This window comes from Sus scrofa, chromosome 2, assembly GCF_000003025.6.
Source record: "Sus scrofa isolate TJ Tabasco breed Duroc chromosome 2, Sscrofa11.1, whole genome shotgun sequence".
Lineage (NCBI taxonomy): Eukaryota > Metazoa > Chordata > Mammalia > Artiodactyla > Suidae > Sus > Sus scrofa.
The window spans coordinates 90,000,421-90,023,571 of record NC_010444.4 but is presented as its reverse complement, the minus strand read 5'-3'; the positions used below and the strand labels follow the sequence as shown (position 1 = coordinate 90,023,571).

The 23,151-nt window shown below is 33.7% G+C and overlaps 1 protein-coding gene across 5 annotated transcripts in view; it reads left to right on the top strand.

Moving 5' to 3' along the window:
* The window catches only part of SSBP2 (single stranded DNA binding protein 2), a 303,158-nt gene that overhangs the window by 239,719 nt on the left and 40,288 nt on the right, over nucleotides 1-23,151 (top strand). For 4 of the 5 annotated variants that reach the window (XM_021084509.1, XM_021084507.1, XM_021084510.1 and 1 more), the window contains 3 exons: nucleotides 6,425-6,484; nucleotides 16,309-16,375; nucleotides 16,905-16,975. In XM_021084509.1, the coding sequence (XP_020940168.1) occupies nucleotides 6,425-6,484; nucleotides 16,309-16,375; nucleotides 16,905-16,975 (198 nt within the window). The remainder of the gene's footprint in view (nucleotides 1-6,424; nucleotides 6,485-16,308; nucleotides 16,376-16,904; nucleotides 16,976-23,151) is intronic. The other variant, XM_021084511.1, reaches the window with a different exon arrangement.

Below are 23,151 nucleotides of genomic sequence, written 5' to 3'. Positions count from 1 at the left end.
CAACACAGAACTTGTAAAACTTCAGTTGAGTTGTTTTGTGAAGAAGTTGTGTGTGTTCATTTTTAGATTATTTTGTTAGTTTGTATTTTCTTAAACTTGGTAATTGTGTATTTCTTTGCCATTTACAAATATACTATTTTTTTCAAAATCAAAAGCAAATTTCACATGAATAATTTTGTCGAGTTCAAAATTACTTTAAATTATTATAATTCCCATACAATTGTATATTGTAGAACATACCTCAGACTGCTACGTTTTCGGAAATGTAAACTGTCCCGAATGTTACATTTTTTTCATCTGAGGACGTATTATTCTTCTTTTCATCATTGATTTGTTCTAAATTTTGCTAATATAAAGTGTAGCTTAAAGAAGCTTTTATTTTTTAATGATTTTAGATTTTATGGTCAATTATCACATCTTAAAGACCAAGAATTTAAGAGTTTCTAAAGTCACGTTGAAATATGTAAAATAAGTATAAGGGGATTATACACTGCTACATCAATTTTAATGATTCTTAGAAATACCAGTTTTATTTCATGAATGGATTGCCTTGACATTAAGGTAGTAACTCTGATCTGGTTTTGTGTTCTTTTCTCTGAAGTAGGTTCCTTCATGGCACACATAACCCTACGGTATGCTGAATCTGCTAGGATAGCAGTGTGAACAAAGTGCTCAGGAGATGGAGGGAAAGGAGCCTGTAGAAATTCCTTAAAAGAGGAAGTCATATTTAAACTGACCCCTGGAGGATTGGTAGAAATTTACCTGGCAGAGAAAGGAGAGTTTAGAGTGATCTCAAGAAAAATCCTTGTACTGATAAATCATAGTTATGTTTTCCAGAAACCATTGAAAATGTTAGAAAATATTACCAAAGTTAACATTTGAGCAGTGTGTCCTTTAAGATGTACAGTTTAATCGTGTATCTATATAATGAAGTTAGTGCTTACAATGGTTCTCATCACCTGTAATTTCAAGATGGGTAAATTATTTATAGAACAATTTCATTGAGGGGGTGGGGAGTCTGGGATCCTCAGAGAAGGAAAGATGAGAAAGAGCTGATTCCTTCTCATTCTTAGGGAACTGAGATAAAGTATTAAATGGTTCATGAAGATCGAATAGGAGAGGGAGACTACTACTTCCCACTAGCAGAAAAGGCAAAGAACAAAGGAAAATCTCTCTTTTAGGAAAGTAGAAGTTTAAAATTTCATGAATAATTCTTGATATAATGGACACTAATAATCCTTTAAGATTGAGTGACATTCGTTCTGAAATTATGATTCTAAGTGGTGTGATCTTTTCTCTAAAAGACTGCTTGGAGCAAATGATCTGGATGCTTAGTTTATATTTCTATTAGAGTTTGTTTCCCTTTCATTTAGTCATCAAATATTTATTGATGTTTCTGGCTTTGTAGATATTTATAATCCTTCCACTTTGGCTTATCCCATTCATCCTAAGTAGATAATTGAAACATGTAGAAATGAGAATTTACGCCTATAAATGTATTTCCATATGTCAGAGTACTAACTGTGCTACTCAATTTATAGAGAAGCTTGGTCTATGAGTTTTGCCTAATTAAGCTTTTTAAAAAGCATGGCCTTGATGTTCAGTCATTCATAGCACTACATGTTCTTATCAAATAGGGATGCTGTAATAAGACTTCTGAGGGAAGGTACAAGATTGAAATATTATTTTCTTTGGGTTTTCATTGATATTTGCAGTTTAGAGAAGAAAATATTCTATTTCTTCCAGATTAATGGAAGAAATAATTCTTCCAGAAAATTCTTTCTCCTCTTAATTATAAGTGAATATTGATTAATCCTAAGCAGAGGGCAATGATCTTTACTTCTTTAATGTCCACCCACCTAAAACAAGTGCCTGGTGGGTATTTAATAAATATTTGTCAAGGGCATTCCCATTGTGGTGCAGTGGAAACAAATCCAACTAGTTTCCATGAGAATGTGGGTTTGATTCCTGGCCTTGCTCGGTGGGTTGGGGATCCAGAGTTACGGTGAGCTGTGGTGTAGGTTGCAGACACGGCTTGGATCCCACATTGCTGTGGCTGTGGTGTAGGCTGGCAGCTGTAGTGCCAATTCAACCCCTAGCCTGGGAACTTCCATGTGCCACAGGTTTGGCCCTAAAAAAAAAAAAAAAAAAAAAAAAAAAATCAAAAGCAAAAAAAAGTGTTGAATGAACACATTTCTAGCATATCTTTTAATTGATAGGTGCGGCTTTTTTATTCTCTCTGTAGACCTTTGATCTGAACAAAGAGCATCATTGTTGGTTGGAGAATTTTTTTCTTCAACAAGGTTTTTTTCTTTCTCTCTAAAAAGCATGGGAATACGTCAGTCCCACCTCCACACACTTCAAATATTTATAACTATTTATAGTAAACTCATCTTTGTATTTAAGGGTAATGCTGGAAATAATTTTTAAAAATCCACAATTCATTATTACTTCCCAAGAGACTTCTGAGATCATCCAGGCCAACCCTCTCACATTAAGGTTGAGAAAACTAAAGCCCTATAAGGTCTTTGGTTTAGGGTCCCTCTGCTAATTAGTGGTGATGCAAAAACTAGAATGCAGACCTTTGGCTCCTGGTCACACACACTGTAACTAACTTTTTTAGCCCGTTTTCCAAGGGGAGGGCTTTTTACACTTAAAATATTGATTCATCATCCTGACATCATTAAAAAAATTTTCCCCAAATATAAAGAGTAAGCACACCTTCATGGCTAAGGACTCTTTTGAAGAACCTGTTCTTCCCAGGTTTATCTACATAGAGAAGACTGACAGGTCTGTCAGTATATGTATTTTATATTTAATCAGTAGATAATCTCTTAGACTACCACTTACCATAAAAGAATTTAAATTTGTTTTAATATCTTGAATTATATTTGAAGGCAAATTGACTCCTGAATAGTGAAATATAAACATTAGTAGAATACGCTCAGTTGCTAATATGAACTCTCTCTCTCTCTCTTTTTTTTTTTTTTTTTGTCTTTATGGGGCCACACAGGAGGCATATGGAGGTTCCCAGGCTAAAGGTCGAAAAGGAGCTACAGCTGTAGGCCAAAGCAACAGCAACGCCAGATCCAAGCCACATCTGCAACCTACACCACAGCTTACGGCCACACGGGATCCTTAACCAATTGAGTGAGGCCAGGGATCAAACCTGCAACCTCATGGTTCCTAGTCAGGTTCGTTTCCGCTGCATCACAATGGGAACTCCCCTGAACTTTCTTTAGATTCTATTGCTGCGTCTATACCTCAACAAGTAGCCAGTTGAATACCTAGGTAGTTAACTATATAACTTAAGAATCACCTGAATATTAAGAGTTGATGTTGTAGCAGCACTGATTGGATAGTAAAATGCTTTACTTATAGGAATGCTTATATGTTAGGGAAAAGTAGATTTTTTTCTAAAATAACTGTATTTTTGTTTGATTTTTTTGCTGTAATTGTGTAGCTATAGATAGAAATTTTTAAGTGGTTTTCATTTTTTTATAAAAATTTTTTTGAATGACTTGAGGGGGGATATAAGAGGAGATAAATTAGTGAGAGACTCTTTCTCCTAGTCTTATTCTTTAGGGTCCTTCAGGTTCCCAACTACCACATGCCCTGTCTGTCCCTCTCCTAGATCTTTGATGGGGTGTCAGGGCCAGATAGGAAAGTATGACAGTCCCATGAAAATACATTTATTCACAATGCTATTGATGATAGAAAACTTATCTTTTCAAACAGTCCATGTATATGAACACTGTAACATTATTTTACATTCAGAGGAACATCCAAATCTCAAATGCTCCATTTCAAATAAAGTACATCGCAGTGTTTATTGGTATTTAGTAGTGTTAAATGAAATTGTGAAATTAATTTAAATTGGTAAGCACAATTTGCACACAGTTGTTAAACACAATTTCTGCCTTGTATTTTATTTCAAAGTGATTTTATTATAGACAGGAATTATTAGCAACCTATTTTTATTTCTCCATGTTTGTGTCATAAGACATCACTTTGTGAAAGAAAGGAAACCACCCCCACATCAGTGACACAGTATTTAATATTAAATTTTTTCAAATGAGTCTCGAATTTAAAAGACAGTTTCATAAATTAAATTAGGCGATTCAGAAAGTTGCAGAGGGAGTGTGAATATTGGGTTAAACCTCTAACTGACAGTATGGTTAACTAATCTAATTTAGAGTAACTTCACAAATGAGAAAACAGAGTGAACTTTGATCAAATGCATGAAAATGAAACATTTTTAAAATGTTAAAACCTGAAAATCCACCTAAGTTTCATCACCTGAAGTTGACAGTATTATCTGAAGAATACTCTATTTCTGTCCATTTAAAAAGACCTCTTAGGAATATGTTAACATATAAGAACATAGTAAGCAAAAAGCCAAATAACTTTAAGTTCTTCTGGTTTGTTTGTCAGACCCTCCAAAACAACTTAAAGTCTATACCACATAAAATTGTTAGGATTTTATTTTTCAGATGCTGCTTTTAAAATAACCCTGGAAAATATCTATAGCCATGAACTGCAGGTCTAATTTCTAAAAATATTTGTAGAAATTGCATTATAAATGTGCAATTATGTAAAGTATTATAGATTTGGCTTACTCTTGCCTTTGATAAATTAGGTTTTTTTTGTTTCTTTTTTGTTTCTTTTTTTTTTTTTTTTTTTTTGCTTTTTATGGCTGCACTCTCAGCTGTAGAAGTTCCCAGGCTTGAGGTCGAATTAGAGCTGTAGCTGCCAGTCCTCACCACAGCCACAGCAACGCGGTATCCCAGTTGCCTCCATGACCTACACCACAGCCTCACAGCAATGCTGAATCCCTGACCCACTGAGTGAGGCCAGGGATTGAACCTGCATCCTCATGGATACTAGTCGGATTCGTTTCCACTGTGCCACAACAGGAACTCCTGTTGTTAACTTCTCTATGAATTCATTCTTGATATTTTACTTAATATTCAGCCCTTTAGAGTTGATAATTTGGTTATATCACATGTAATTGTGTATTGTAATTAATTAAATGGGGGGGTTCCTGTTGTGACTTAGTGGATTACGAACCTGGCTAGTGTCCATGAGGATGTGGGTTCGATCCTTGGCCTTGCTCTGTGGGATAAGGATCCTGCATTGTCATGAGCTGTGGTGTAGGTCACAGATGCAGCTCGGATCCCACTTTGCTGTGGCTGTGGTGTAGGCCATCAGCCACAGTTCCGATTCAACCCCTAGCCCGGGAACTTTCATGTGTGTGTGTGTGTGTGTGTGTGTGTGTGTGTGTGTGTGTATCTATATATCTATATAGATATATAGATATAGATATATATGAACTTCTGCTTTTCTATAGAAATTGAATTTTTAATTTTAGAAGTAAACTTTTAAAAATTTGATGCCCAAATCTGAGTGATCAAAAATATTCTCCTTCCACTTAACATTAAACAATCATTAAAATGATACCTTCAGGATATTTTTCAGACAGTTTTGGAACTGACAGTCAACTTAGTAGCCTCTGATTCATCCAACAAGATAAATTGACTTGAGTTTTAGTATAAAGTCATTTTTTTCTTTTGTTAGTAGTACATATAACATATACACAGTATTATATATAAAATAAATAAGAATCTGCTGTATAGCACAGGGAACTATATTCAATATCTTGTAATAGCATACAATGGAAAATAATCTGAAAAATAATGTATGTGTATAACTGAATCACTTTGCTATACATCCAAAACTAACACAACATTGTAAACACACTATACATCAACTTTTTAAATGATTGTTTAAAATAAGTACACAGCTCATACTTTGCTAGGCTCAAAATATGCAAAGAAATTTCAACTTTAAAATTTACAATCAATTTTTAATTATAACAAATGAAAGAAAACCAAAGCTCTTCTAACCACAAAAGACCCTTGGAAGGGAAATTTCTTTACCATTTTAAACAAAACTACAAAAGCAAAGATGAAGAAGCCTTACAGCTTTAAAATTATTAAAGGAAAATGATAACCAAATTGGATAATTCAGTGAAAAGTATATACTCAGAATCCAGTTTATATAATGCTGTGCCAGTCTTCCTGAAGTCTTTACTAAGATTCAGTTGCATAAATTTCTTAATCCTAACTTTTTGCCAATTAGATAGCATCACCTTAATTATAATTGACATTTTTTTAAAATTTTGCCACTGTTACTTTAGTCATCTTTGATTATTTTACACTCTCTTTGAAAATTCTTGCAGATATTCTACAAAATAAAAAATAGGAAGGTAGTTTTTGTTAAAAGTATTTATTCTCCCGAAAGCAGCCAGGATAAGGAAGTAAATTGATTTAGTTTTGTATAATTTTAAAACTCTTTAAAGCAGTTTATTTTCAGATCTGTTTTTACATTGTGGTTTTTTGGTTGTTTTGTTTTACTTCCATAGCCTTTTATGTCACCTCGATATCCTGGAGGTCCAAGGCCCCCACTGAGGATACCTAACCAGGTAAGATTTCTGTGTGCTGCTTAAGTTTGGGATGTGTGTGTTTGTGTACTTAAGAATCAATAAAAATCTTGAAAATGTCACAAATATTTCTTTCCTATAAAATATTAAATTATCCTTCATCCCATTTAATGCTGCTTAGAGTGATACATAATCTACATCAAGGATTGGCAAACTAGAGCCCAGAGTTCATTCAGTAATACATTATCTGTGGCTGCTTTTACACTGCAATAGCAGATTTGAAGGTGAAAATGGAGACCATATGTGGCCTGCAACACTAAAATACTTATTATCTGGATCTTTACAGGAAAAAGTTTGCTGACCCTTGGAGTCTACCATATACTTTGAACCTAACTTTTAAAACATATATAGTTTCAGTAAATGCTGATTATACTGTAAAGAATGGCAATACAATTTTCTATGAACATACTTAAGTTCATTTTTATTAGTTTCAGTAATGCAGCTTAACATTGGTATCAATTTTACCCAATTATAGTGGCATAGCAGGCATATAATTAGCTGCTTCTAGAAGGGTTAGCTCTGTTAATAGTTAACAGTAGATCATCCAACGAATTTACCTACAAGAGCTCTGATATTTCATAGACTTCTGTCCTCAAACAGTTTATCAATATTATATTTATTTGCTAAACAGAATAAAGCACAGTTTTTACTTGCAGGTAGCTTATACTTTAATTTTAGGATGGAGATAATGTGTGTGTGTGTGTGTGTGTGTATCACAGGAAAAATTACTTAAATGTTTAAGCATATGGAATATTTATGTCAAGATACTTTTTTGTCACTTTCTTTATTCTCTGTATACTTATTATCTCAGATCTAAAATAAACCCTGTTATCACAATAAATTCTTTTTCATGTTTTTAAAATTTCCGCTTCCTTCCTGACCCAAAGTAGAACAAGAATGCTGTGCTTTCTTTGATAGCGCATTTGATAACAATGGAGTTCTGCGTCTCTTCTCCTAACTCTTTGAAATTGTGTAGTGTCCTTGAAGTGTCCCAGCTGCTGGTGTTCTCTGCTTCTAATGCACAGCAAGGCGTGCCAGCACCCATATTCACCCCCAGGGAGACCTTTAAGCAGGCAGCAGTGCTGGTCACCTCATGGTTGCAGTGCTGGAAGTCCTCACATTAGCAGTTGGAGGAGTTTTCTCCTTCAGACTGAATCTGCATTGAGTACATAGGGCCAGGGGAACATGGCATGAAATGGGAAAGGGAGACGCAAAGATGCTAAGTGTTTCTTTCAACATGTAGGAATATTATTGTCTCTGTGGGTGAACCTGTGTATATCAACAGTTAGATCTACTTACAGATGCCTGAGTCTATTAAATTTCTTTTTTAAGGACAGACAGTTATATCTTTCATTGGCATTTGATGGTGTTTCAGATAGCCCATCCATCGCTGTAACAGGTTTGTAAAAATCTCAATTAGGGAAATGTGAATTTCTTGTACAAGTGTGTTAGACTTTTTCTGATTCCATTTATTCCATATGAATAATGAACATCTCATAGAATTATTGGAATTGCATCCATTTGACATTGTTGAAATGCCTGCTGTGTATGAGCTACTAAGCTGAGTTCCATAGCTAGAGAAACTGACATAATAAAAGACATGTTTTTACAAAGAGGAATGGGCTATGGAATTGTAAATCTAGATTGTTTGAATTTTTTAAGAACAAGTATATAAAGCCTTTGGGTTTTAAAAGAGGCAATTAAAAAGTTAGAGGAAATAAAGAGTTATGATACAGGTTATTTTTTTCTAAATAATTTTAAATAGACTTTAAGTATATTTTAAAACAATTGTACTCTTCTCTGAGTGGAATTTTTTTGCCCCAACACCATATAGAGTTAAACTTCATTAATATAGACACCTATCTTTCAAACGTATAATAATTTACATTTACACTATTTTTTTAATTTTTTAGCAAATTTTTTAGTATAAACATCGTTTTAGGAAATGTTTTAACTACTTAGGAGCGTGACCTTTTCAAACAACAAAACAGTCCTTCAATTCCATTATGTAGTCATTAAAGTAGAATTAACCAAGCTATTTTTAGTAATTATTTTGAATGATATATGTAAAAATGAATATATTGTTTTAAATTTAGTTAGTAATTTAGTCTTTATTTTAAATGCTCATAAGCTAAGAAAATTACAAATTACAAATTACTGTTAGCTTCTTCAGTTGTATTAACTAATAATTTTGAATAGGTAACAGATTCTCCAGAATTTATAATTACCAATGATTAGACTATTTTTTTTTAAGTTCTTCTGATCTGGTTTTCATGGTTCTGGACTAAATCCACAATGGCTTATACTCTGCATATTTGGAACATGGTATAATATCACTATGCTCCCAAAATGCAGGAAGGTAATAGTATCTAAAATGATGAAACACAAGTAAAATTACAGAAATATACAAGATAGCAAAGAATATCTATGCAGGAACACAGAAATTGAAATTTGTTCAGCTGTCAAAATAGGTTGGTGGTGTTGAGGCAGCTATAACCTGGAGGTCTTTATGCTTCTCATAGATAAAATGCTTAATCTGAAAAATTAATAGTATTTATTCAATATTATGCTAAGGAAACCAAGACAGCCATAAATAGAGACTATTAACAAGTGACACCTGAATAAACTTCTGCTTTATTGATCTTACAGAATTTTGAGAATTTATACTCCATTTCTCACCATTCCTGAAACTCTGAAATAACATAGTTAATGCAACTGGCCATTTTAAATTCTAAAACTGATTTCAACATTCTGAAAGCACACTACAGGAGTTCCCATTGTGGCTCAGTGGTTAATGAATCTGACTAGGAACCATGAGGTTTCAGGTTCAATCCCTGGCCTTGCTCAGTGGGTTAAGGATCCGGCATTGCCATGAGCCATGGTATAGGTCGCAGACGTGGTTCGGATCCTGCATTGCTGTGGTTCTGGCATAGGCTGGCAGCTACAGCTCTGATTAGTCCCCTAGCCTGGGAACCTCCATATGCTGCAGGAGCAACCCAAGAAATGGCAAAAAGACAATAAATAAATAAATAAAAGCACACTACATATAACCGTTCTACTGAAACTCTCAAAGATATTTGTCCAATAATAGACAAATGAGTGGTTAAATAAATTATGGTATATCCAAATGATGAAATAGTATGCAGCTATTTAAAGGCATGTTATAGAATTAAATTTATTGATATGAAAAAAATTCTCTGTGATCTATTACCAAATGTAAAAAAGGCACAAAAGATAGTTTGTCACCCTTGCCATATTACTATACAAATTCATTTCCACCACTCAACACTCTTCCTGCCCCACAACACACACACACACACACACACGTCAAAAAGACTAATGACTATATCCTTTATTTTTGGGTGGTAGGATTAGAAATTTTTCTATTCCTGCATTTTTCAAGTTTCCATTAAATAGGAATTTCATTTGTGATTGGATAAATATAATATTAATTATATGCATAAATTAAAGTACGGATATTTTATTCTTTTGGTTATTTGATATATAAGATTATTCTTTATTAATGTTAATATATAGTTCTTACTATACATGATACAAGGAAAAACATAGTGGTTGTTAAGGATAGGCAATCTTTAAAAGACTTTTCTTCACTTCAGATAGGGAAAAATCAGCAGGCATTTGGGCAGAAAAAAGTTACTGGGACATGTACTAATATACTGAAAATAAATTTACTATATTCCCCTATATTACCAATATTTTATAACATACTATACTTATTTTTCCTTACATGTTCTATTTTCAGAATAAATACTATTTAGCATGTTCCTTTCTTAATAATTTTGTCTTTGTAAAGTTTTTCATGTTTAGAATTTGACCTTTATTTAACGATATTAATATGAAAACATAAGATAAGGACTTCAGCTGCATAAAGAGAAATATGTTCCTTACTGAATAAATAATAAGGGCCTTATAACTGAAATTGTAAAAAAGATGACTATAGAAAATTTTAAACTCTAAAATTAACTATGTCCTGCCTGTTTAATATAAATCAGTGGTTATATGAAAGCATAAAATAGTTTGACAAGTTTAAAACATTCCTTTCTATCACTGTCATTTTTTTATTGTGTTAATTATACTGTTAAAGTATTTAAATTGTTATTTTAAATCCAATGAAACGCAATGCAAAATGTATTATTTCCTTATGACTTTGATTTATGAACATGTCCTGAGATATATATCTTTTCCAATTATTTTCTACCTTTGCAGGACAAAGGAAATTAACAAATTCAAAATAGCACAGACATTTTTTGCCTGACATCTTACTCAATTTAAGTTAGTGGTACAGCTTTTTGGTACATTTACTTCTTTTGCCAAAACATATCTCATTATCTTACAGCATTTTTGGCATAGATATTCCCATTTTGGACATAAACCAATAAAAAAAATTCATTATACATGTGATTGGAAATTTTTTAGCGCCATACAAAAATCACTCTCTGAAATATTCAATTATTCAACCAATATTTGTTCAGTTTACTGTGTGCCAGGCACCATTCTCCATGGGGGATACTTTGGAAAACAAACTAATGGGAGTCCCTCTCTTATGGAACTGGCATTCTAATATACAACAGAACTTTCTAGGGTGAGAGAAGTGTTCTGTATCTGCATCGTTATATGCAGTAGTTCTAGTACTTTGAGCACCTTTGAGCATTTGAAATGTGGCTGGTGTGACTGAGGAATCAAATTTTTAACTTTATTCTAATTTAAGTAGCCACAAGTGGCAGTGCTACTATACTGGACAGAGCAGTTACCACAGTTGAGGTACAGAAAAAATAAAAATAAGTAAATGTCTATGTCACTTGTGCTTTGGAGACAAATGTCTTTCCACACCGAAATGTCACATTTCTTCATTTTAGTATCTTTTCTACTTATATTGCCTCTTTACAGAAGAAAAATGACAGTGGTGCTGTTGGCGGGACCTCAATGTGTTGAGTATCTTAGGTCCAAATGCCAGTAATGCCCAGCATTGTATGACCCTGAGCAAGTCACTTAACTTTTTCAGTCCTTGCTTTTCTTACAGATTAAATGAGAGTGGATCAGATATTTCTAAACTCCTTTCTAGTTTCAGATTTTCTTGTATTTGATTCTACCTCATTTCAAGTAATTGAGGGGGCCCATTAAAGAATTTTTGGTAGGTCAAAATTGTTAACTGAGTCATAAAGGCATTGATAAATTCACTATTTTTTAATCATCACTGGGCATTTAGTCTTTGTGAGCAGACTATATACATTAACAGTATTCGAGGAAATATATACCAGAATCTTAAGTTCCTAGAGGGGCTCACCATTGGAATTATATGATGAATCCTTTGTAAACTAAGTAATTTTTTGTGCAAGAAATTACTTCATTTATTATTAAAAAACATTTAATAACATTTTATTATTTCATTTACTTTAAATCCTAAGATTTCAGACTTATCTTATAGAACTTGTGGAATACATTGATCTGATTTGAAGTCCTAGCTCTGCTATTTACTAATAGTATAATCATGGACAAGTTAACAAACTTATTTCTGTATTAAACCTCAGTTTCTCATCATCAGAAAGGATTTATAATAATCTTATGGGATTATTATAGGCATTGAGGGAAATAATAAAGAACTTAGCACAGTTCTTGGCACAGACAGACTGGCTCACAAGTATATATTATTGTTTTTGTTTTACTTTTTTAGGGGTGCACCTGCGGCATATGGAAGTTCCCAGGCTAGGGGTCGAATCAGAGCTGCAGCTGCTGGCCTACACCACAGCCATGCGGGATCCAAGCTTTGTCTGCAGACTACACCACAGCTCAGGGCTACGCTGGATCCTTAACACTGAGCAAAGCCAGGGATCGAATCTGCACCTTCATAGATACTAGTTGGATTCATTTCTGCTGAGCCACAAAGGGAACTCCTGCATTACTGTTGATATTATGTTTGTTATTATTAAGCATCCTCATTAATAGTGTTACTGCCTCTGTCAGAGTGAAGATCTTTTACAGAACAAAGAATATGTGCCGAAATGAGTAACTAATTAAGTCTCTTTGGGATACATGTAACATGTTGACAAACATGCAAATTTATATCAACCCACAAAATGTATAGATTTGTTTTTCCTGATACTAAAGTTTTAAAGAATCTAGTAACTGTGGCTTTTCAATACATAAAACCATCATCTGATCATCCTGGGACTGATAAAAATGTTTTAACAGAGATTTGACTTACCAAAAGACAAATACTGGTGACTAACGAGTTAAATTTGGGTAAAGACACTCAGTTTTAAAGACAGCTTGACATTGATCAAGATTTCTATAGGATGAAATATTTTTAAGTAATAAGAGAAACAGAAAGACTTGGTTCTAACATTACAAGATAAATAAGAAAACTAAATTTTTGAAGAAAATGGTAATAAAACACGGTGTCACCAATGAGAATTATAAATTCAAAATCAGAGTATACAACTCAAACCAGTTAGAGACTTAAAAAAAGCAAGAACTTCAAACTCACAATTGAAGATAGTATTGATTACATATATTTTCAGCCCTCCTCCTAATTCGCTTATTTGTAACTTTTGACAATATGACTATTTTTCTTCTTGAAACTCCCTTTATGCATTCTAAAATGTTGGTCCCCTTGCTAATTTCATACCTATTCAATTTATTTCCTTTCCTACCTCTTCTTAGTGTTTAATGAAAATTATATCTTTGATTTTTTGGTCTTTTTTCTTCTCACTTCTTGAAATCCAGTCCGTTCTTATGACATTATCATTGATGATTCCTAAAACAGTCCAGTGTAAACTATATTTCTTTTATTTTTTCGGTAAATATTTATTACTCTTAATCAATAGGCACAGATAGGATCCACATTCTCTGATCTTACAGTCTATTGGGGATACAGAGAAAAATAAGCCATGATCATATTTAAGTTTTATAAAACTAAGATGTAAGATTCTATAAAAGCACATAAAAGCCCTTAACTCCTCTTCATGCTAACACATTCAAGGAGGCAAAGAGGAGTGCCAGAGAGAAAAAATGGCCATCATGATCAGAAGATTGGTTATATTAAGCAAATGAATACATTGATTGAGCAAATAAATAAGATGTTAAAGATAATGAATGCCAGATTTCTCACCATTGGGGAAAATATTTACATAAGAAAGAAGAAAGCTAAAAATAATTTTGAAGGTTTTAGGTTGGAATTGAGTTAGAGTGTATGAATTTATGGTATAGGTATGTAGCATACACACAAACACACAGATATGGAATTAGTCCTAAGTAGGCATATGTGCATATCTGTGTGTACATGTACATATAGATTTTTGAATGCAGCATTTACCGAGAGAGCCGAAAAGCAGTGTGGTCAGCTAACAGTGAACACATTAAGAACCCAGATCTTGGTGCCTAACATGCTGACCTCCCCTAGAAGGAATGAGGGCCCTTTGTAGAAAGGTCCAGTTACAGAGCTAGCCCAGCAAGAGTATGAAATGAACATGAAACATCTTGTACCAGTAAGGAAATGTGCAAAATATGATGGGAATATGTCAAAATGATAAAAGAGCCAGCTTGAAGAGCCTCCCACTGGCCAAATTTTGGATATTTGAATAGTGAAATGAATGGTTATAGTAAAAGATTAGAGTAGGAATCTCTAAGCATCAGTCAATGAATCAGTAAGAAGGGAGAGCTGTTCCTTTCAGTGGGATGACAGCTAATAAGCATAAAAAGAATGATAGACATGGAATATTTCTGTTTGGCAGCTATCATAGTGCTTAGAAGTTTTCTGTAGATGCTGAGGCTGATGAGTTGATAAAATACTGATGAGAAATGGGATGTTGGAGTCTTGGAATAGCTCTAATATTAAAAATAATCAATTACAAAGGGGAAAAGTAATGATCTAATGTTGTAGAAATCATGCCAACACCAACACAAAGAGATAGTAAAGGTTAACGGCAACAGTAGTGGGATGAGTAAACATCACGCGCCCTCTGGTGTGACACGTGGAGAAGAGTATAGCATCATTTCTGCAGTATTCCTTCTAAGAAATACTGCATGTCTGGGTCATGAAGACACTTCAAAGGATCATCTCAAATTTAAGAATCATTCTCCAAAACTATTCAGGAGATGGTAGAGAAGGACTAAGGAAAAGACTTCGAAGAGCACGGAGAGACATGGCAACTAAATGCAATATGTGTTCCATGAGATCCTGGTCCCACAGAGATAAAAGGAACATTGCTGAGACAAATGGCAAAATTTAAATGAGGCCTGTGTGTTTTGGGATGGTAGCATTACATCAATGTCAATTTCCTGACTTCGAGCGTTGTGCTGTGGTTATGTAGGAGAATATTCTTGTTTAGGGAACTGTACTCTCTAGTACTTAAGAGGTGAAGAGGCAAAATATCTACAACTTGCTCTCAAGGGCCAGATGTGGTGAAATGTTAACTCTTGGGGCAATCAGTTTTAGGGTATGTGGGAATCCTTTGTACTGTTTATGCAATTTTTCTATAAGTTCAAAATTTTTAAAAATATATTCATATCTTAAAGCATACAGAAGGAGAACTTCTCCCAAACTGGGATTATATGGAAGAACTTTCTTAGAAAGTGATCCCTCAACTGAGATCTAAAATACGTCAGAATAAGCACTTAAGGGTTTCTGACCTTGGGAGAGATAGTTTAATTTTAGTTTGTGTTTACTTTTGTTTTGCTTTTGCCTTAAACGGTTCCTATTTAGGTATTGTTGATTGAGTACAAGAATTGGAAAAAAAATGAAAGAATTATGGTAGAACTGAAAGTTAGAATGTCCTTGTGGGCAGTGGCAGGGAATTAGTCTGGAAAGGTAAGCCTAAAATAGATCATTCAGAAGGAACTCAAATAGGCGTTGGGTGTGCTTATAAACAAAAAATCAAAGATTACAGAAATGTTTGAAAAATGCTTAAAATTGGCAGCTCTCTACTGCATCCCAATGATGACAATTAAGCAAGCAGTTCTGATCTGGATATATAAATTCTTTAATATCAAATTTCTTTTGAAATATTTGAAATTTTAAGCTAATTAGACAAAATATTCCTACTTAAGGTAAATTATTAAACCTTTATAGAAATGCCAGCCAATTGTCAGGATTATACATATATGTGTATACATACATGCTACGTCAGATCAGTTTGTTTAAATCATTTATAGCTTGGTCCAACTCTAAGTGCTGCTCAATGACTATTAGAATTTCTAATTCAGTATGTACCCGGTATCACACACCAGCATAAAATAAACCCTGTCTATTAATCTCTACCTCATTTCACTTTTAGATCTCTCTTTCCATTCATCCAAATTGTTTGAGCTTAACTGGAGTATTATTTTTCTAAATAGTTTTAGGGAAAATATAACCAGCCAAAATAACATTCATTGGCCCCTTGGCATTTTAGTCTTGCCATTTCAACCCCAATCAGTAGAATACTCTGTAGAAAGAACTTTCATTTAAAAAGCAAAATTAGTTATTTTAATATCTTTAGTAAATTTATTTTGGGGATGGGCATTGTACTTCTCAGGAGGAAGTAGGACAGCTTTTGACTATATTTTGTTCCCCCCAAGTGCCAATTTTGTTTGCCACAAAATTGGGACAAGTATAATATTTTTAAAACTATGAAGTTACACTGGGTGTACAGACTTGTACAATTCATAAATGAGTGTGAAATATAAGAAATTTTATGAAATACTGAAATGCATCCTTTAATTGTAGAAATTTTTAAATACTTTTAAAAGCACTTATTTTATAAATTGTTACAATACTACTTTTTATTTTATTTTACTAAATACGCTAGGCACTTGGAGGTGTCCCAGGAAGTCAGCCATTACTTCCCAGTGGAATGGACCCAACTCGACAACAAGGTGACTACTCTGAAGTAAAAGTAAAATTGATGTGCAGAATCTCAAAGGAAATCCTGTATTTTTTGAGGAAGATTTTCTTTGTATAGACTTTCCATAATTATACCAGTTGCGTTTTTGTAGGTAGCATGGCCAAGTGATTATATTTTCACCTCTTAATCATGCATGATAGTGAAGGCAGTGATAATGTAAGAAACAGAATATTAAATTTCTAAAACCCTTATTTTGACTAGTAACTTCTAAAAACTTTTATATAATTTCTAACAGTTATGTGTGGCTCTATTACACTGTTCCAAGGAAAAAGGAGCATATGGTGTGAGCGATTTAATTCAACACAGAGTGGGAAGAAAATTTCAAGACATTGATGGAGAGTGTGGATAGGTAGTGGTAAGGAAGCCAGAATGAGGTGATAGAAATGAATCAGTCCCTTAGTAAATAAGATGCAACACTAGGCAGAGAGGAGGCTACAGCCTCTGGTTTAGCACTCATTGTCATTACACTGCTGATATCATCACACTCTTTCTCTTTTTAGGACATCCAAATATGGGTGGGCCAATGCAGAGAATGACTCCTCCAAGAGGAATGGTGCCCTTAGGACCACAGGTAAATAATCAGTGCAGGAAGCTAGAGGCTGAGTTTTTTGCTTTTTATACAGACTACATTATGTGCTGTATGTGCTTATATTCATTCAAGGCTTAATATAACATGGTTGTTAGGTTCTTGAGGACCTATTATCTATGACGTGTCCAAATTGCTGTAACAATAAACCCTGTTTTAACAGAGGCTACCACATATGCCTTTGGTACATGGGAGAAAATACACAGTAGTAATTACTATTAAAAAAAGATCAACTATTACCTTTTTGTTAGTTGTATTAAGGAAATAAGAAAAATGGTGTCAAGTATTATAAAAGATAGCTGTGTAAGACAGTTAAATAAAACCTAGTTGACTGAATTAAATCTAGTAAGCAGCATTAAATATATTTCTATAAGTCTTTATAGAATACCATTAACGGTTTATTATATACTACCATATTTCTTTACAAAATATGCAAACAATAGAGAACCATTTAGAAATAAATGTTAAAATGGCTTTTACGGGACATGCCTAATTCTATCAGTATACATTAGATGTTAGCCTACTCCTCTATCAAAATTTCCCAGAAGTCCACATCAAAATTGAGCCTATTTGAGCTATTAATAACATTTTAAAGTATTCTGTTCCAGGGTATCACACATTTTAGCTAAAATATCCTTTTGTCTCTTGAGAAAACTGCATGGGGTATAAATTAATCTTGTAATGTTATATTTCAAAGAAACTAATCCAGAATTCAGAATTTTAAATTTCTTCCTCCTAAGCTAGAGGTTAGTGTATCATATCACCAGTTAAAAGAGTGAATTAATTTACTTTCTTTATTCTAAGAATAGTCTTTTTAAGTGACAGTTTTAGGAGCTTGTTTCATGTATCTGCTTTTTAAAAGTTAAATATTCTGTGTCAAAATGAGTCAGAATTAAGAATCTAACACCCAGGTAAATGTAATGTAGACGTAGGAGTTTTCTAGCCAACATATAAATAGTTGACCCTTGAATAATGTGGGAGTTAGGGGCACCAAACCCCTGTGCAATTGAAAATTCATGTGCAACTTTTGGCTCCTTAAAAATTAATAGCCTACTGCTAACTGGAAGCCTTACCAATAACAAACAGTTAATGCCTATTTTGTATATTATATATATATTGTATACTGTATTCTAATAATCTAAAGAAACTGTTATTAAGAAAATCATAAGAAAATACATTTATAGTACTGTACTATATTTATCAATACCATAAGTTTTACATCATTTGCTTACAAGATGAATCATCTATCAGTATTTACATTAATATTGTCTTAAATTATACAAAACACTGAGATAATACATGTATTTCTAACACTGGACATCAAAATGAAAAAGTACTGTGGAAAATTTCCTATTTATCTACAGGTAACACAGTTCTTTATTATGCTGCTGATAACAAAGAAGCAGCAGTATAATGGCTTTACAGTAGCCCAGTGTGATAATCAATGCAGTTGCATCATGGTAGCCTAGCCTATATACTGATGAATGAATTGTTATAACATTTTTATGATATACAGCATTGCAGTCACATTCACAATACAGCATTGTAAGCATTGTTACATTTTTTAAACTACTTACATGGGATGATAGATTGATACACAGTTTCTCCCGCTGGGGCAGGAAGAGTGAGAAAGGCACATACTGCACAGTAATGTAGTTCTTTGAAAGCAAAGCTTTTCTTTTTTTCTTTAGGGCCACACCCATGGCATATGGAAGTTCCCAGGCTAGGGTCTAATTGGAGCTGTGGCCTCTGGCCTACACCACAGCCACAGCAACGCAGAATCTGAGCCATGTCTGCAACCTACACCACAGCTCACGGCAATGCCAGATCCTTAACCCACTGAGCAAGGCCAGGGATCTAACGCACAACCTCATGGTTCCTAGTTGGATTTGTTTCCACTGTGCCATGACGGGAACTCCATGAAGGCAAAGTTTTAAAACAGTATGATAATTGACACATTGTTGATTTTATATTAAATTTCACTCCTATTAAATACGGAGTTTTGCCTTATAAGGACAGACTTGTGTCTTGATATCCATTTTATGCTTTTATGAGATACCTTTTTTTTTTTTTTTTTTGCTATTTCTGGATTATGTGGTTCATCTGCAAGTTTTTTCAAATTGTTAAATATCTCCAAAATGTTTTCCAATAATATATTAGAAAAATCTACATATAAGTGTACCAGCATAGTTCAAACCCATGTTGTTCAAGGGTCAACTATATATACAAACTATATTGAGACATGAAGCACAAATTTTTCAGAGATACCGTATCACATTAAAAAAAAACTATTATATACTTATTTGGGAGAGCCTCAAAGTCAGAAAAAAACCCATTTCTTATATTTAGGCTCAGTTATTTCCTATGTATTTTCTTAAGCTCTTATAAAACTCTGATTTATATATTTATTTTTCCCTATTTCTACTCATGTTAGGGATTGATGATGTATATGTCCAACCATCATTAATTTATCAATAGCAATTAGAATTTATAAGTTCTGTAGGATATTATATTGATAAATATACTTTTTGTCTTTGAGGAACTAAGCCAGCCAATTACACTGTACACAACTTGAGGGATTTTTTTTCCCTCAAAAGATTTTCATAGCAGATATATTTTAAATATACATCAAAAGTTGTTACCTATCATTTAGTCATTCTTCATTCTGTTCACTTACTTTTCAGCTAACTGCTCTTTGAGCTTTTGTCATCCCATACTAATATTTTCAGTACTTTAAAAAATTAGAGTCTGATTTGAGTCAGTTTTGTAGTGTTTGAAAGATAGACCAATGCTTATGTAAGTTATATGAAAATGCAGAAGTAAAAAGCATACTGGTCTTTATGTTTTAGAAATATCCAGCCAAGTGTTTGTGTTTTGTGTTCTTAGTAAATTACAACAGAGGATAAGAAAACAGTGAGTAATCTCTTATTGAAGAGTTTTACTAAATTTATCATATAGTATGAATTCTTTCTTTGCATATTCAAACCCAAAGAAAGGAATTTATTTCTTCCATTTGGATTAATATCCTTGCTATCTATTTCTTTATAATTTGGGATAAAGTATTTTGGCATGAACTTAATAGCTCAGAAACCAGAAATACCTACAATTTTTAAAATTCCAATATATGAAGTACTTATGGTTAAAGCAAATTATTTTCACATATCATGTACTTAAATGAAAACAGGAATCATATTCATATAAATGGTATAATAGGTAAAAAGTGAAGTAAAATCATTTGAATTAGAGGATTCTTGTGAGATATTTACTCATAACATCTGATATATAAAACATACAGATTATAAACAGATTTGTAATAGGGGTTAACTGTGTTTCTTAAAAGATAGTAGAAAAACAGCTTTCATGACAGATATTTAATCATACAGATGCTACCCAAGAACAGAATACATCTGCTTTTTTATAGCAGAACTATAGAAACAGTTCTAGAATATTGTTTCTAGCTTTATGCACAAAATACACATGTCTTTTGTATCATTGATATTTCCAAAATTTTTTCATCTGAAGACCAATGTGAAGAATGATAGTAGTTATCTATTGGAATAATTGAGCTCCTAGAATATCTATAATCTAATGATTCTTAGATAATGCTGATGTAGGCAAAAGTACACACCTAGAACATAGTAAATATGTTAAAACATACTGCATGTATGAAGAAATAAAACTTTGCTCCAAATACTGGCACATTTTTACCACTCCTTAATCTGTTTTAAATTTAAATTCAGTGGAATACATGATTTTTAGATTGATATCAGTATCCTTTCTATAGAAAAGCAAAATTACCTGTTTAATCAAGAAAAAGATCTTCCCCTATACCATGTTTAAAGTCATTTTTCTACTTGGCTTTTATAGTAAGATATACTTGGCTTGCTTGTGTTCTTCGCCTCAGCAAGTACCATGTGACAATTAACAGGAAAATTCAACAAGACTATCCAACTAGTTCTAGTTCTTCTAGAAATCTGAAGGATCAGTGACGTATATACAAGTAGGAACATAATCATGAATTCCAAATTAAGTCCTGGGGGTGGAGTAATGTGAGGTAGAAAAATGTGATAGGCTCTCATGTACAGAGAGTAAACTGATACTGTATTTTCAAATCTAAAATGAGAAATGGAATTTAGCTCAGTATAGGAAAGAACTTCCTAGAAACTAAACTGTCCAATCATGGAAAAACTCTTTATAAACTTTCCAGGCAAAGTCTGAACAGCCCTTTTGTCAGGAGCATTGCATTGGGAGAGATATTAAACCAGATGGAATTGTATAGCTGCCATCAGATTTAAAATTCAGTGATTCTAAATTAGCTCTTCCCATTCTGCCTTTGTTACCAGTTGGAAAGCCAGTTGTTATCTTTCTTATCTTCCTGTTTTCTGTTTGCTTCAGACTATATGCAAAATGAAAACATCTTGAAACTATCAAAATATGTATTGGATAATTTCTTACTCATTTCCTATGACACTTGCACACTTTGATACTTGAGCACTAGATACGCAAAGCTGAGTAAAACAGACACTACCTTCAAGGTACTAATTGTTCAGTAGAAGATGCAAATATGTAAAGAAAAACCATTAGACGGTAGGAAAAAAACTGAGAAAATAAATATGCGTGTTCTGTCAGGGAGTCAGTATGTAAACAAACATGTAATTCTGTTAAGAGTTGAGGGCTCAAGGGAAAATGAGAAGACAACTTGTTTAAATTGGCCCCTTATAACAGTGGTAAGACATTCAGGGAGGCAGGGAGGAGGGCCAAGTATCATGCTTTTAATGCACCAAGCACTATAATAGTTTTTCTTTTCTTTTCCTTTTTTTTTTTTTTTTTAGGCCTGCATCTGTGGCATATGGAGGTTCCCAGGCTAGGGATTGAATCAGAGCTGTAGCTGCTGGCATACGCCACAGCCACAGCATCGCCAGATTTGAGCTGCATCTGTGACCTACACCACAGCTCATAGCAATACCAGATCTTTAATGCACTGAGCAAGGCCAGGGATCGAACCTGCTTCCTCATGGATGCTAGTCAGATTCGTTTCTGCTGAGCCACGACAGGAAATCCTATAGTAGGTATTTTACATGATTTCATTTTTCCTCCAACAAGCTTAAAAAAAGGGATGATATTATCACTTTACAGATAAGGAATTTAAGGTTGAGTGGATCATTGGGAGAAGCACTGGCCTACAGTCACACATCTAGAAGGAGGGGCAGGGAAAATAGGGCAAAAACAGAGATTCAGGCCAGTGTCTTTCTATGTCCAGAACTATAAGGAAAACTAATGTTTTCCATGATAAAATAAAGCACAGATGTTCTAAGATCAAAAATGAGGGGCAGTTTTTTGGTGAAGAACTGCTGTTACACTCTACCATTCAGATTTTGTTCCCAATGACTTTCTTCTCAGAGACTCCTGAACAATACTGCCACTGACACAACCACGCTTGATCCAGAGGTTAAAAGAAACAGTGATATTTTTAATCAATGACTCATTGTAGATAGACACCATTCTCCTATCCCAAAGCACACACAATTGAGATGTTCAAACAAGGTTTCCTGAAAGAAAAAGCAAATAATGAGAAGAGCATGAAACTGGGTAATTTATTTACAACCTATGGCTTACTCTCTGGTGTTAACAGACCTTCTCTCATTGAACATTCCCTTGTCATCTTAGTACCTACTACAAAGAAGACCATAGCAGATGAGTTAACATGAGTGTAAAAGTGTACTGCATGTTTCTGAACTACAAGAAATCCAATCCTCTGGACAGTATAGTTGAAAGTAGGAGAAGAAGGTAAATTTATAAGAACTGAAGGCAGGAAAGATAGACTAGGGCTGATCTGTGAATAACATCATAGAACCACGCTGAAGAATAGCCTTTGGTAGGCGTTGTGGGTTACTGTGGCTTTTAAGTGACATAATAGGACTGAGTTTTAGAAGCACAGTTCTGGAGGCAGTATGGAGAATAGATTGGAAGGGGAATGAGCTAAGTCAGGGAAACTAAGATAGTACTAGTGTCAGTAAACGATAGAGATGAGTGATAGGAAGCAAAGCAGTATTTAAAGAGCTATTTCAGAGGTACAATCAATAGGCTTTGGTAACTGACTGGATACAGCAATTGAAATGAAAGAAACATCAAGGAGCTCCCAGAGGTTCTTGGCCTGAACT